At 45.7% G+C, this 14,917-nt stretch overlaps 1 protein-coding gene across 6 annotated transcripts in view; it reads right to left on the bottom strand.

The window, feature by feature from the left end:
* ERI3 (ERI1 exoribonuclease family member 3) overlaps positions 1–11,310 on the bottom strand; it is a 129,482-nt gene extending 118,172 nt beyond the window's left edge. For 2 of the 6 annotated variants that reach the window (XR_009338826.2, XM_059083059.2), the window contains exons 1-2: positions 10,891–11,250; positions 8,402–8,477 (exon numbers count right to left, since the gene is read on the bottom strand). Coding sequence is in view for 2 of the 6 variants with exons in the window: in XM_059083059.2 (XP_058939042.1) it covers positions 8,402–8,477; positions 10,891–11,025 (211 nt within the window). In the remaining 4 variants the exon portion in view is untranslated. Of the gene's footprint in view, positions 1–8,401; positions 8,478–10,890 lie in introns of all 6 variants that reach the window. The other 4 variants (XM_059083079.2, XM_067009223.1, XM_067009232.1 and 1 more) reach the window with 4 other exon arrangements.
* Between the last annotated feature and the right edge of the window lie 3,607 nt (positions 11,311–14,917).

Below are 14,917 nucleotides of genomic sequence, written 5' to 3'. Positions count from 1 at the left end.
ATAAGTAAATAAATTTTAAAAACTAAAGTTTGGTAAGGGATTTCACATAGTTTCAAAGTATCTCCCCACAGAATGCTTATTAATTATAATAGGGAATAAGTTTACAATGGAGAAGCCTGGCAGACATCACCTTAATCAAGTGAGCAAAATGAACATCATCAATAATGGGATTAATCAAAATCTTGCATCATATGATAGGATGCAATGTGAAAAACAAAGCATCATTTCTGTGATACTCCTGTCGAAGATGCATAACCTGAATTTAATCATGAGAAAATATCAGACAAACCCTGAATGAGGAACAGTCTACACAATAACCAGCCTGTAATCTTCAAAAGTATCAAGATCATGAATCTCAAGGAACTGAGAAAAGTCCATAGGAGATGAGAGACTTGGTAACTAAATGCAATGCAAGATTCTGAACTGGATCATTTTGCTGCAAAGAGCATTACTGGGACAACTGGCAAAACTTGAATGGAGTTTGAGGATTAGATGGAGGTAACATATGAATGTTAATTTTGATGGTTGTGTTATGGTTAGGTAGGAAAATGTCCTTGCACATAGGAAATGCACGCGAAGTATTTAGGGTGTTGGGGTGTTAGGTAGGCAACTTAACTCACAAATGGTTCAGGAAAAAAATTCTTTGTACCTTACTTCCAACTTTTATGTAAATTTGGCCTATTTCAAACTTAAAAAAAAAATTTTTTTTTTAACCACATGCAATGTTGTTTAAAAAAAGCCAGAGAACAGTATGTGAGGGAGCCATCTCCCCATACTGCCACAGAGGGTAGGCTGCACGCTCTCCTCTGGCAGCCCTCAAAGCACGGAGTCTCTGTCCTAAGTGCCCCTGCCCAGTGCCCCCTCACTGGGCATCCCTGACACCTCTAGAGCCTGCTCGGGAAATATCCCTGGCACTCCCTGCAGAGGCGCTCCACAGGTAGGCGCCTGTCTACCCTCTGACATCTTAGAGAGTGCCCCTTTCTACTGATGTCTTTATATTTTAGTCACAAGTTTGCAGAATATAAGTCTACAACTTATATCATCAGCCAGGACTTTGAGAATCTAGTTGAGGGGCAGAACTCAAAGGGAACAGTTTATGATTCTGTGTATATCTATCTCCTCACCAGCTTTCACCAGAGACAAAGATTTACACACATTTATTCTGACACCCATTTCCTTCTTCTAGCAAATTAAAGGTAGTAAGTAGCCTATGGCAAAGAGGAAAACGAATGATTCTTTCCTCAAAATAAAGGGACCAGTCCCCCAGTGAGGCAGGGGAGGGGAAAACAGGGATTGCCACAGGGCCAGCCCGATTTGGAGGAGCAGGCCTGCACCACAGCCCCTGGAGGATGTGCAGAGTATTTACACAACAGACACAATGGCTCCTCTGCAGCCATTACTGTCGGTCAGGTAAATAACGCATGTGCCAAAACACACATTTAATGAGGGAAATAATATGCCTTTATAAAAAGCCTCAATTTCTATTTACCTGAGAGACCAGGGAAGCACCAAATCACCAGATTAGTGGAACCACAGAGGAGTCATTCTGGTGTCTTGGGTAAATAGACATTTTATAGCCTTCCATTACTGGAGGGGGGAAGGAAGGGCAAAGGGAGGGGGCCATCCTTTAATATCCACATACAGGCCAGGGGAGCCTGGGGGAGAGAAAAGAAGAGAAATCCATCATGAAATATGGGGTCCTCTCCCACCTCATCTCCCCATCCACATATACTTGGGATCTCTGGGAAGGGTATGGGTTTATACCATACCTGGGTTCAATCCACTCCGTAAAAAGCCAGACTGGGGAGTTCCCTGGAGGTCCAGTGGTTCGGACTCAGTGCTTTCACTGCCGCGGGCCTGGGTTCAATCCCTAGTTAGGGAACTAAGATCCTGCAAGCCTCGTTGTGCGGCCAAAACAAAAAACAAAAAAAAAGCCAGACTGGGAGGCAGGGGTGCATTCCAGAGAAACTTCAAGGCACTGAGGCAGGTTCTGGGTCCAGACTAGAAGCACATGGGACAGCCACAGAGTACCCAGTTCCCTGTCTCGGGGAAGTTCCTGTTCCAATCTGACCTGCAGTAGCACAAGTGCTCAGACACCTAAGCCACAGAGGCATCCACAGAGAACATGGTAACACCTGTCTGCAACTCGTTCAGTCACAGGCCCTGTCTCAGGTGGCTAAAAATAACCTGGGAAAAATATAAATAAACTGCATGCCTTCAAAAGTCATAATTTTCAATCTAATGAATGCATTCTTAACTGCCAAAGCACTTTCTGTGAAAATCATAGACTGTCAAAGGTGAAAGAAAACCTAAGAGAAGACGCAGTCCAGCAAGCCAGGGAAAATGAGCCCCAGAAAGAGAAAAGGACAGTCCAAAGTTCACAGAGTAAGTAAGGGTAAGAAGAGAACCCATGGCTCCTGACCCACAGTTCAGAGCCTCCAGCCACTGCCCCAACACAAGGAGCAGACACCAGCATTTGTCCCCCAAGCTTTTCTGTAGCCTCACAAGTGGAGGCCAGGGGCCTGACAGCTCAGCCTAAGGCAGAACAAAGCTTGACACCCCTACAAAATCTTAGAACCTCTACGCAACTTCAAATGGAATGCAAGCAGGAACTCTAAAGCTGGGGCCTCACCTCAACAAAACACTCTCCTCCTCTCTACAACCCATCACCCTCTAGACCTGTAGATTCAGCTGCTTCTACTCCAAGACAGGGCTAGCGAGAACTTGTCCAACATCAGAAGCAGCTGCTAATCCCAAACTATCAGAAGAGCTAAAGTCACTAAAGACCTTCAGGAATACCAAATTCTGATGGCAACATCAAAGGCCATAGGAGCCTCACTCTCCCCTCCAATTAGCCTGTCTCAGCAACTCAAGGCAGCACAGAAAAAGTACCTGTTTGTGATTTGCCTGCTGTTTACTAACCCATCAGCCACGTTCAGTAGCTTGGGCAAACTCCTTCAAGGGGCCAAGGATGGGAAACATCTCTTTGCAAATACCTGCACGTCAGTTGTGACCCCCACAAACGAGAGGGAGCAAAGGCTAGTTTCCTAACACATGGTAAATAGGATAGAAATGGAGGAAGGGCAGTGTATGGTATGGTACTCTCATCCCTGTAAGCTCCTCCCACACTTGTAGACAGCATCTGACCCCAGAGGGGAGGTACGCAAAACCTGCTATACCCCTGCTTCCAAAATGGAGAACTAGAGCAGAAACAAGGAGTCATACAGCTAGTTGTTAAAATGCCGTATTAGACAAGCACAGGTTCAAATCCTGCTTCCACCACATGCTCTTTGTAATAATAGCTGTAATAAAAATACCTATCTCTTAGGGGTTCAATTAGACCGTACAATAGGTACAAAGTGCTTTGCACAATAGTACGTTCTCAGCAAAAGGGAGCTATTGTTAATACATGAGAAAGAGGAAAGTGAAACACTATTTTGTGAAAATCTACTACAAGCCAGGCACTGTAGTTGTGACTTACATATTTCATCTCATTTAAGCCTCCCAACCATCAAGCAAAATAGGTAATAGTATTCCCATTTTACACATGAGAACACTAAGGCTCAGAGGCACTCAGCTCTTCAGGGCCCTGTTCTCCTCTCCCACATTTAAGGGCCCACTTTCTCCATTTGGCTGATTCTCCCATCAGCCATAGGGCTAACAATGCATATCAACTTTAGTTTTTCTTTTGAGGTAGGTATGACTTTAACTAAAAGGAACTCAACCATAGCAATAATTAAGTCTGTCCAAATCACTCAAATTTGTTTCTAATAAGAAAAACAAATTGCAGCCTGGGTACAAAAGCAAAAACAGGGGGACTTTCCTGGTGGCACAGTGGTTAGGGCTCTGCGCTCCCAATGCAGGGGGCCCAAGTTCCATCCCTGGTCAGGGAACTAGATTCCACATGCATGCTGCAACTAAGAGTTCGCATGCAGCAACTAAGGAGCCCAACTGCCACAACTAAGACCCGGCACAACCAAATAAATAAACAAATATATTTTTTTTTAAGTGGAAACAGGAAGCGGTGTCTTGGATTAAAGCAACTGCAGCACAAGGAACTCAAAGCCTCTTCCCAAACCCAGTTCCAGGGGAGCAAATCTTCCCGTCTCACAAAGCGGAGAAACTGGCAGGAAGCAGGGTGACAACCAGCTCTTGCTCAGGCCCCTAAATGTGATGTTTCCTTTTACAAATCTGTGCCTTGGCAAATGCTGCTCCCTCTGTTTTGAAATGTACTTCTATTTTCACCAGGCAAATTATTGTTCCTTCTTCAAAATCCAGCTCAAATCTTCCCCTTTTAGTAGCTTTCTCTGACACCTCATCAGAAAGTTAATTGCTTAATGATCCAGTAGCACAGTTTAACTTTTATCTCACTATATTGTAAGATATTAGTTATCTGTTTCTCCTCTTAGCAGTAATTTTCAGCAAGTCAGGTGAGAAGGATGGAAGATAGCAGGTGTAGGGGTGTATGTGTGTGTAAAAAGGCATATTTGAAGAGATCATTTCTTTTTTTCTTTGGCCGGGCAGCGTGTGGGACCTTAGTTCCCCAACCAGGGTTCAAACCCATGCCCGCTGCAGTGGACACAGGGAGCCTCAACCACTGGACCGCCAGGGAAGTCCCTGAAGAGATCACTTCTTGTACTTGTTTTTTGTCAGACCCTTGAATCCAGTTTAAAATTTCAAGCAGCATTAAAGAAAAGTACAAGATTAGCTTTTCCCATCTAAGGAGTATATGAGTTTACAAAGTCAGGAATACTGAGCTAAACATAGATCCTTAAGGACAAGGACCACATTTTATTCATTTCTGTATCTCCAGCACAGGGCCAGGCGCAAAGTAAGTGTGAGGCAATGTCTGCTGAATGAATTATGATGTCAACTGCTCTGGAATCAGGACATGGCAGAACAGAGCAGGGCCTAAGAAGCAGGAAAAGCTTCTTTTCTTTCTTTCTCTCTCATTCTTCCTACCCCCCTCCCCCCAATTCTGTCCTCCCCAGTTAGAGACAGAGAGTGAGCGAGCATTGCCTTGGTGCCAGAATACTATTAAAAGGATTAATTTAGGGACCGGTGTTTGGACTGTCACATCCAATCACTACCCACAGATCTACAGCTTCCCAAATCAGGCTCATGCAAAGAGGAATCAATTGCAAGGACACAGAGGGTCTGAACAGGCATACTAATGGCTTCCTGAGGTGCCAGCGGCCAGCTCTGACACTCCCATAAATTATCCGCCTTTTGATTTTACCTGTAGCTGTGGGGCACAAGGCACAATTTTGAACATATCAAAGCAATCTCTCGTCACCTAAGGCTCCCCCAAGAATGTCCCCAAAGGAGGATGGACTAAAAACAATGACCCAAAGGGAATCTGCTTCCCAGCAGGCCTGTTCCTAGCAGTCATCAATTAAAACCCAACAGGACCAAGTGGATAAAGGGATCCAGATCAAGACTAGGAGATATGGATAAGACATGCATCAGACTGCAGTTCTGCAATGACTATATATCTCTCACTCAAAGGAAGAGAAATCACAGCAATAAACTCACACAATTTCATATGGGGGCAACTCTGCACCAGCTCTAACAGTACCTCGCAGCATGACCTCGGACAACACACTTAACCTTCCTGGGCCTCAGTTTCCTCACATGCGTAGCAGGGACAATAATGCTGACCACCTGACCCGCTTCCCAGAGTGGTGATGAAAAGTAATAAAAAGCATTCAAGAGGCACTTTACAAAGCCACAAGGGTGGCAACATTAATAAACGACCCCGACAGACCAGGAAAATGACTGGTCACACTTCAGTGCATTTCTTTCGGGTAGCTGCTCACTCAGTTCACTTCACTGACGGTGCTGGGGCTAAGGTCCACCCTGAAGAAAGTTCTGGAATTCCGAATGGGACTCCTGCTGTCTGAAGATTTTCCATTATGAAGGGCAGCATCTTGCTTTAGTTATAATTTCCTCCTGTTCGCTGGCTGCCTCTGCCAGGGGCTAGGTTTCTATCACGTGGCCACAGTGACAATTGGGAGCACCCCAAATGTACTAAGTCAAAGGTCAAGTCACCCAATTGCTACCTGCTTTTTAAAAAATTGTGTAGGGCTTCCTTGGTGGCGCAGTGGTTGAGAGTCCGCCTGCCGATGCAGGGGACACGGGTTCGTGCCCCGGTCCGGGAAGATCCCACGTGCCGCGGAGCGGCTGGGCCCGTGAGCCATGGCCGCTGGGCCTGCGCGTCTGGAGCCTGTGCTCCGCGACGGGAGAGGCCACAACAGTGAGAGGCCCGCGTACCGCAAAAAAAAAAAAAAAAAAAAAAAAATTGTGTAAAATATTGTTAATAACAAAAGTTAAGGACACCTTGCTAAGAGTTTTACATCTCATTAAATCCTTTAACCAACCTATTAAGTTCCATTTTACAGATAGAAAAGCTAAACTCAGAGAGGTAAGTCATTTGCCCAAGGTCATTATGTGACCTTGCACTGTTATCAGAAACTTCTAGCAATGCACACCGGAGCTTGCAGGAAGAGGAAGACAATTCATCAGACATTCAACAGATACTTTATTTGATCCCTATACCTGACACATACCATCATACTCAACTAGGAGACACTCTCAAAACCAGAAAAAGATCATCGGTTTCTTAGAAGGAAGCAAAGAAGACGACTAAGTAGGACATATAGAGAATGAGGCAATTCCCTGGGAAGCTTAGGAAAATGGGTCCCCCTCCGTGTGTACAGTTCAAGAAATTCAAAGCAACTAACACTAAGCTATGAGACCAAAGACCAAAATCTCTCCCCAGCTACATTTATTCACTACTACTTTCAATAGAAAAGAGTTCCCCCAAACTTCTCATTCATTCCACACCAACTTGTCCTTCCCACATCTTTTCTAGTCTGTGAAATAGGAGCTGGTATCGCCAACAATTTCTCTGTCTTAAAGTCTTTATCGATAAAGACATCCTTTAAGCTCAAGTAGATGGCCAGGAAATTAGCAAAGAGAACCAGTATACACAAAGATGCAAAGATTCAGGTATACTCAATTTTTAATTGTCAAAACACTGCCTCAAAGGTGAAAATGTTACCCATGTAACTGCCACAGCCGCCTTACTGGTCTCTCTGCCTCAGGTACTATCCTCTTCAATCCATTCTTAACACTGAACATTGAAATTAAAGCAAACTTTCTAAAACACAAATCTAGTATCAGTCCACTTCTTAAAACCTTTCAATGGCTTCTCACGGCTTTTATGATAGTCTGATCCAGTGGTTGGTCCACAGGCCAAATCCAGCTGCCACCTGTTTTTATAAAGTTTACTGGAACACAGCCATGCTCACTCATTTTCCTACTATGGCTGCTTTCGTGCTATAGCAGCAGAGTAAACAGTTGTGACACAAACCCATAAAGACTAAATATTTACTATCTGGTCCTTTACAGTAAAAGTTTGCTGACCTAGTCTAATCTTTTTTTCTACCCACCATTTAATCCTAAGAGCTTATAAGGCCCTGGCTTTGCTTACCTTTCCTCCTTAATTTCTCACTGTATTCTCCTGTCTCCTGCCCACTGAGTATTTATGTTTCAATCACACTGAGCTTCAGTTTCTCAAACTCAACAAAGCTCTGACCTTCACACTTGGTTCTTCACATCTTCGTCTAATTCTAGCTGAGTAGGTTACTTCCTCTGAAAAGCCTTCCCTGAACCCACCAGTCTGGGCTGGAGATCCTTCTAAGTACTCTCAAGCACATATACTTACCTCGTTACAGCACTCTCAGAGGTCTTGTGACTGCTTCAATACTATCTCTCTCGCCCATGAACCTGTAAGCTCTTTGGTGTCAGGGATAGCAGCTGTCTTGTTCACCACCACAATCCCTCCACCAAGCAAAATGCCTGGACCTCAGTTACTCAACAAACAGCCTCTGACATCCTGGATATCAATCATCAGAGTCTACCTTTTTAGCCAGCCCCGATCCTCGTAAAACAGAGACAGACTGGGGTTAACCATCCACCCAAAGGTGACCCACAACCCAAATTTGATAAATGCATGTGACCAAGATCCCAAAGGCTTGGTCAAATGCATTTATCAGAAGTCAAATAAATGTGATCCTTCCTATTGTCTTAAGATGCGTATTTCTCAGGATAAAGGATTATTCCAGCTCTATTCAACCTTCCTGAACTTCAAGTAGGTGCTCATGTAATGCCCACTGAGAAATCATGGCAGAACTTGAAAGTATGGATATCCCACCTTCAACTCTCACCACTTTATAGACTTTGGGTAAGTTTCAGTAGTCTTTTAGCATATGGTATCTTATCAGAAAAAGCTACAGAAAAGTACAGTCTGCACCAGTCCCCACTCCCCACCCTCCAAGCCCAAATACTCATAAGGAAGAAGTCAAGCCAAACCTTGACCATGCAACAGGATTCTCACCTCTCCTTACTTCGAAGATGCCAAGACTGGCCGCTGGGGATGCTGAAGGTTCTGTGAGAGCTGGAAAGCCCCAATGCTGTGGATAAATACAGATCTCTGCAACAACTCTATTTCAATATTGTTTGAAACAACTTAAAGATCACACTGTACTTCAAACTCCTAAACTCAAACTACTTTGGGATAACACTTATCTATGTGGAAGCACAGTGCCAGTACAGAGCTTTCAGAAGCTACTAGTACTACAGTTGACCTTTGAACAACACAGGTTTGAACTGAGCAGGTCCACTTCTTATGTGCAGATGTTTCTCAATAAATAAATATATTGGGAGATTTTTTTGGAGATTTGTGACAATTTGAAAAAACCCACAGATAAACCACATAGCCTAGAAATACCAAAAAAATTAAGAAAAAGGATGTCATGAATGCATTAAATATAAGTAGATACACACATAACATACAAAATATGTGTTAATCAACTGCTTATGTTATCAGTAAGGCTTCTGGTCAACGCTATTAGTAGTTAAGTTTTGGGGGAGTCAAAAGTTATAAGCAGATTTTCAACTGTGTCAGGAGTTGGTTACCCTAACCTCTGCGTTTTTCAATGGTCAACAATAATATTTTTACAATGATGAATTTCATCTTCTCTAGTGGCATACTTTTCTTCCTAAGGAGGTTTATCTCCTAGAAATAGTAAACATTTACAATATCTGAGTTTGGACTGAGAGAGATGGCCATGAAGTCGTGGCTCTCTGGATAATCCCGAATCCTAGTCTAGCCAAGGAGGGGACACTAGTAAAGGCTGACAATATTCAGAACTCAGGAACTGAAGCAGGGATTGGGGGAAACACAGGTTGCCACAAAGCCACAGGCCATACTGCAAATGGCCACACAGACCAGGAAACACTTGCAGGATACATCCAGGTCTGCCTCAAGTTCTAAAAAAGTCAAGGTAATCAAACCCCAAATCAAATCATCAATGGACACCTATCATATTTATCACTTAATTCAGATTTTCCACACTCCGGTTTCGCTTCAGATCACTTAAATCTTGCACCTTTTACTCATCAGATCTTCCAAAGGATTAGAAGTTGCAGAGGTGCCCTTGTAAGCTAGCAACGCCCTTGCACAAAGAAACACCTAGGTTTGGAACCAATCTATTCCTGTCTACCACTCTACACATTTAACACTTTATTCTACTCAGATCCCCTGGGGAAATGCCACTCGCCAACCTACCCCACCGCAAAGAAAACACTTTTCAAAATGAAAGGGAATAAAAGCACTTTTATTTGGAAATTTCAAGTTGCAAGGAGAGCTCTCAGCCAAGCTCTGTGACCTAGCTAGCCGATTATTTACAGGATCTTTGGGCAGGAATTGTTAATGAGCTTTTAATTTGGAGTGCTTAAGTTGCCAAAGTGCTCTGAGCTCCAGTGAAGCACCACAGAATCCATAAAGGAAACCTTATCAATCACTTCCCGGCAGCTACCTCCCCCAACTCCCCCCACGAAAGGCAGCCAAGTGGGTTTCTAACCAAGATCGCAGACACACACATTAGTGGAGTCACACTCCAAGTCCCTGTTTATAAATTGGCTTTCAAATGCTAGGGGATTCAGGTATAATATACTTAAGCTGCAGGCATGAACCCACCAAAACAAGGCATGCTGTGTATGATAAAGTCAGAATAAAGCAGAATTTGATGAAGCCAATTTCTGGTAGAAACTCTACAATCAAAAATCATTCAGCCAATCACAACCTACTATCGTTCAAATAGTGTACGGTCTTTAGCCAATGGGATCCCTGGTTTTTTGCCCTTCGCCTGGGAGACTGATAAAACGTCTGACAAGAACTAATACCAGAGAAGTGGCCAGAGACCTATAGCAGAGGGAATGATGGGTACTATCAGTTTACAAAATCCAGCCCTAAGGACAGAATCCAAACCCCCAGTGAGAAGCCACGTTCAGCATCTTCCAAGTCAACAAGGAGCAGTTATATTTTGCAAGAACTCGCAATCAAGCCCCAATCCAAGTTCATGCCTTTTTGTTTTAAGAAAACACCTGTTGCTGGAGCATTTGCAGGAAAAGCAAACAGAAAGCTAGCCAAGTTAGGCCCCTTATTCAATCCTTCCACCATAACTACGACCACCGCTACAGATTTACAAAAAGAAGTAAACTGCTAAGCTTGTGTGTGTGTATGTTGGGGAGAGAGTAAAGGGAATGTTCTCTCTACCATCTCCTTGCTAGTTTTCTATCCTCTTTGGTCAAAGCTCTCTTCCTCCTCCTAAGTAATCCCAGGTAGGAAGTCAGCATGCTTAATCACCTCACCCAGCCTGTCTTTCAAAGCCCTCCTTCTCCACCTAAACGTTTCTCAGTAGACCATGCATCCAGGGTGAGCACATGGGCCAGCACCCCAGGCTGCACAAAACGCGCGCCGCGACCCTCACCCCGCATGCATTACCAGGGCCCAATCTGGGGGGGCCTCGCCGCATCACCCACCCCGGAGTGTTGCCCCCAACTCGGGCCCATCCAAGTCCAGGGGATTGTAAGGGGAGGAGCAGGGGGCCAGGAGACCAGCCCTCCTTCCCAGGGCCGCCCCCGCCCCCCGTCAGCAGCGGGAGAGGCTGTCGCCATGGCAACGCCCCCTCCTCGGGGCCAGCGCGGCAGGCTCCCTCCAGGTGCAGGCCCCGACTTCTCCCTCGGCCTGAGCAGGCGCTCCGGGCAGTTTACGGCGGCGGGCGCGGCCCGCGCCGACTGCGGCGCCGGCCAGGCAGAGGCAGGGCCAGCTCCGCCCGCTCCCCACCGCCCGTTCCCGGCCGCCTCAACAGCGGCAGCCAGCACCACGAGTCCACAACACACCGACTCACCTCCGCGCACTCTGACCCCGGCCGACGCGGCGGACGGGCGGGCGCGATGGCCAACCGCTGAGCCCGCCGCCGGCTCCTCCGACCAATGGGCTGCACGGGGGCGGGGCTTCTTCTCCCCAAAGGCTCGCTCTCCCGCCGACATGCGCGCGAAGGTGCGCTAAGATGGTGACTCCCCACCGCAGGCCTTATGGGACTTGTAGTGTCGAGGTTGCACGTATTTAGAAGAAAGTGAAGGGGGGGCCTCACTTCTGAGCTGTGAAAGAAATTTTTTACAAAAGGAAACTTTCTAAGGCCCAGAGAAACCCAGGTCCCCCACTTCCGTTTCCCCACCTTCCAATATACTCATGAGGTGAGTATAGGCTCACAAGGTGACATGTTGTATTTAGATGTCACCTTCTCATGATTAGTTCATTCAGCAAGCCATTACTATCATTTACTCTCTGAGGTCGGCCTGGGGGAAGACCTGAGAGGAGGGGGATTTTAGGCGAAGAAAAAAATGTTTAGATTTCTGAAGGACCTTCCCAAGAAAGAGGGAACTAAGTTGTTAAGATCAGCTCCACAGGGAACTTCAGAGTTAAGAAGGATTCTGGCCTCAGCTGTGGGGAGTTTCCACAGTCAGTCTTTTCAGTCAACTGGAGAGAACCCTGGCCAAAGCCAGAGATGTATTTCTTCATCTTGGTTGTACCTCTCTGGGAAGTCATGGATACTAGGTTCTGAGCTGGGAAACCCCAGCCTTGGCCAAGCCAGTGATGGTTTTGACAGTCTCCCAGTCAGCCAGGAACCATCTTCTGTGGCCAGCTTCAGTCACCAAGCCCTCTGTCTGACATCTACATATTTTCACTTAAGAAAATGACATCAGTTCTGGGCCCTACCACCTCCGTGAAATCTGACCTTAACATAAAGAATGGTTCCCACCTGAGCTGGGAAAGCCTGGTAATCCCCCCTTTAAGGAACACCTTCCTTAATCCCATATGATGGGTTAGTTGATTCTACTCTGCACCTACGGAATTTATTGCATCGTTTTATAGTTGTCTGTTTCTTTGTTGTCTCTCCCCCAGGGCTGTAAACTCCTGTAAGGTAGGCATTATTTCTATATTGTTCATGCTGTAAAGTAATACCCAGCACAGTGCCAGGCATAAAGCAGGCACACAGTAAATGTTTGTGAACAAACGAGGGAATAAACACCAGCAGGGACAGGTGTCACTTAACCAAAGGTCAGTAAAGTGGAGGCACATCTGCCTATCGCCTGATTCTTGGAGCTGGAATTGGATCCTCCTCTTTCCATTAATGTTATCTAGATGTTAATCCCAGTTGATCATATCAGTCAACATATTTTATAGTGCCTCTGCTAAGTGTCAGGCACTGTTTCTGTTGCTGAGGATTCACTGGTGAATAAGACACACAAAATCTGTGTCCTCAGGGAGCTTTTACGTTGGGGAGGAGGAGGGGAGAGGAAGAACAGACAATAAACAAGTAAGTAAATAGATAAATAAAATTAGACCAGTATAAAATAGATAGCTAGTGGGAAGCAGCCGCATAGCACAAGGAGATCAGCTCGGTGCTTGTGACCACCTAGAGGGGTGGGATAGGGAAGGAGGGAGGGAGACACAAGAGGGAGGAGATATGGGGATATATGTATATGTATAGCTGATTCACTTTTTTATAAAGCAGAAACTAACACACAATTGTAAAGCAATTATACTCCAATAAAGACGTTTAAAAAAAAAATTAGACCAATAAGAGGCCTTAGTATGGCCTCTCTTGTCTCTGGCTTTGTTATATCCTGAATCTGACCTGAGAATATGGCATAGCCAGCCTTCTTGGCTGTAAGAATGAAGTAAACACACACTCTGAGAATTGGAGGCTTTCCTTAAGGCCCATCCCCATTATCCTCCATGGGACCCTTGACTTCCCCAAAATGTGTTCTTTCCTCCTTGGTGCTCTAGAGCTCATCTGAACAACTTCCAGGGCCTCACCACATTGTAAGCTCTTTTTGGACAAAGACCAGGCAAAATGCACTCAAATAATAGGACAGTTTAAGGACACTTGGTACCTTACACTGCTGCCTAACCCAGCATTTGGCTCCCTCAAGCCTTTGGCTGTGTTCTGGTTCCCTAGAAAACAGAGCCTGAGGCAAAGCTTATGTAGTAAGATTTCATTGGGAAATGTAATCCCAGGACAGCAAGAGTGAGGGGGAAAAGAGAAGTGAGGCAGGGAAGGAGGGAATGAAAATATATAGTATTGTATGACCAAAGCTTAACAGAAAGCACAGCTAGTTGCTCTGTCCTACAGACCATGTAGAACCATCACTTCTCAGGCAGGAAGAAAGGGAGGGTTGTGTTACCCCACCACTCCTGTAGCCACAGGGGGCGCCAGATCCCACACCCTAAAGCACAGTGGTTCATCTGATACTAGAAAGGATGAGAGGAGCCTCTGGCTTGGTCAAAATAGGCCACTGCAGTCCCATCACAATGGGCACATTGGAAGCTCTTTCAGAACCTAACCCTCCTCCCAGAGGGCGCTGAGGCAACCAGATGTGTTAGTAAATGACGTGATAGTAGTGGCAGCTGGGTTGTCCATAAAACAGGTGGCCAAGATCTGGGGTGGGGCAAGCAGATGGGGCGAGTGAATTTTCAGATACAGATGAACTGAGTCCAATACAGGCACATATACACCCTGGGTAGACTGCCTGGCTGCTGGATTAAGTGACTGAACTAAAGTGAACACTGAGTGCAAGAACCAAAGAGGACCACATGGGTTCTTCTGCAGCCCTGTCAAACCACCAGGAAAAACCGCAAGATAGCCATCAAAGTTGGGACCTTAGTCAGCAACTGAAGGGCAGAGAACCTAGGACCCAAGGACAGTGCATGGCAGCCCCCAAACTTGGCACAGCTGAGAGAACCCAGACTGGATCCAAAACCATTTTATCTGATAACTGGAGAAATTGTTTCCGCCATTCTCAGTCCCTGTAAGCAATGTAAGATAGCATAGTGCAAGTTACAGGGAGAGTGAGCGTAGAGAGAGGCTGCTCAGGTTTGCCTCCTGGTTCTATCTGTGACCTTAGGCAAGTCACATATTCTCTGACGCTCAGTTTCTTCATCTCTATAGTGTAGATAATACTAGTACCTACTTGTTATTAGAATTAAACATGCTTAGCACAGTATCCTGCGTAAAGAGTGCAGTAAGTATTAGCTGTTACTATTATTCTTGCCCCTCTCCCACCCCTCTTCCAACTCCTCTTCCCACCGTGACCACCACCATACCACCTCCTTGCTCCCCCACGCCCAACCCCAGTCTGCTCTGCTCCAAGAGCAGTGGAGCCTAGACCTGGCCATGCCTTCTTCGCCCTGCTTTCCCCAGGGCTGTTCCCTATGAGCCCAAGCCATTCATCTCCCTGGTGACCTGAATCTGAACTAAGAGATGGATGTGGTGTGGCTGAGGCCAGGGTGGTAATGTGCTCCCTTATCTCTGTGCCCCTCACTGGGGCCTAGTTAATTTTCCCTTTGATTTTAATATAGATTTATTGAAACTTTCAGTAATCAAAACCAACTGCAGCAGCAAATTGGTGTTCTTTGCTGGCCTACAAGTGCCTATAAAGCTGCCATGCTCAGGAACGAATGGCGCTCTCCGGGAGGTCAGTCATGGCAACAGGAAGTCCC

The sequence above is a fragment of the Kogia breviceps genome, chromosome 1, assembly GCF_026419965.1.
Source record: "Kogia breviceps isolate mKogBre1 chromosome 1, mKogBre1 haplotype 1, whole genome shotgun sequence".
In the NCBI taxonomy this organism is placed as follows: Eukaryota; Metazoa; Chordata; class Mammalia; order Artiodactyla; family Physeteridae; genus Kogia; species Kogia breviceps.
Note: the sequence above shows the minus strand (reverse complement) of the source record. Positions and strands in the feature narration are given on the sequence as shown.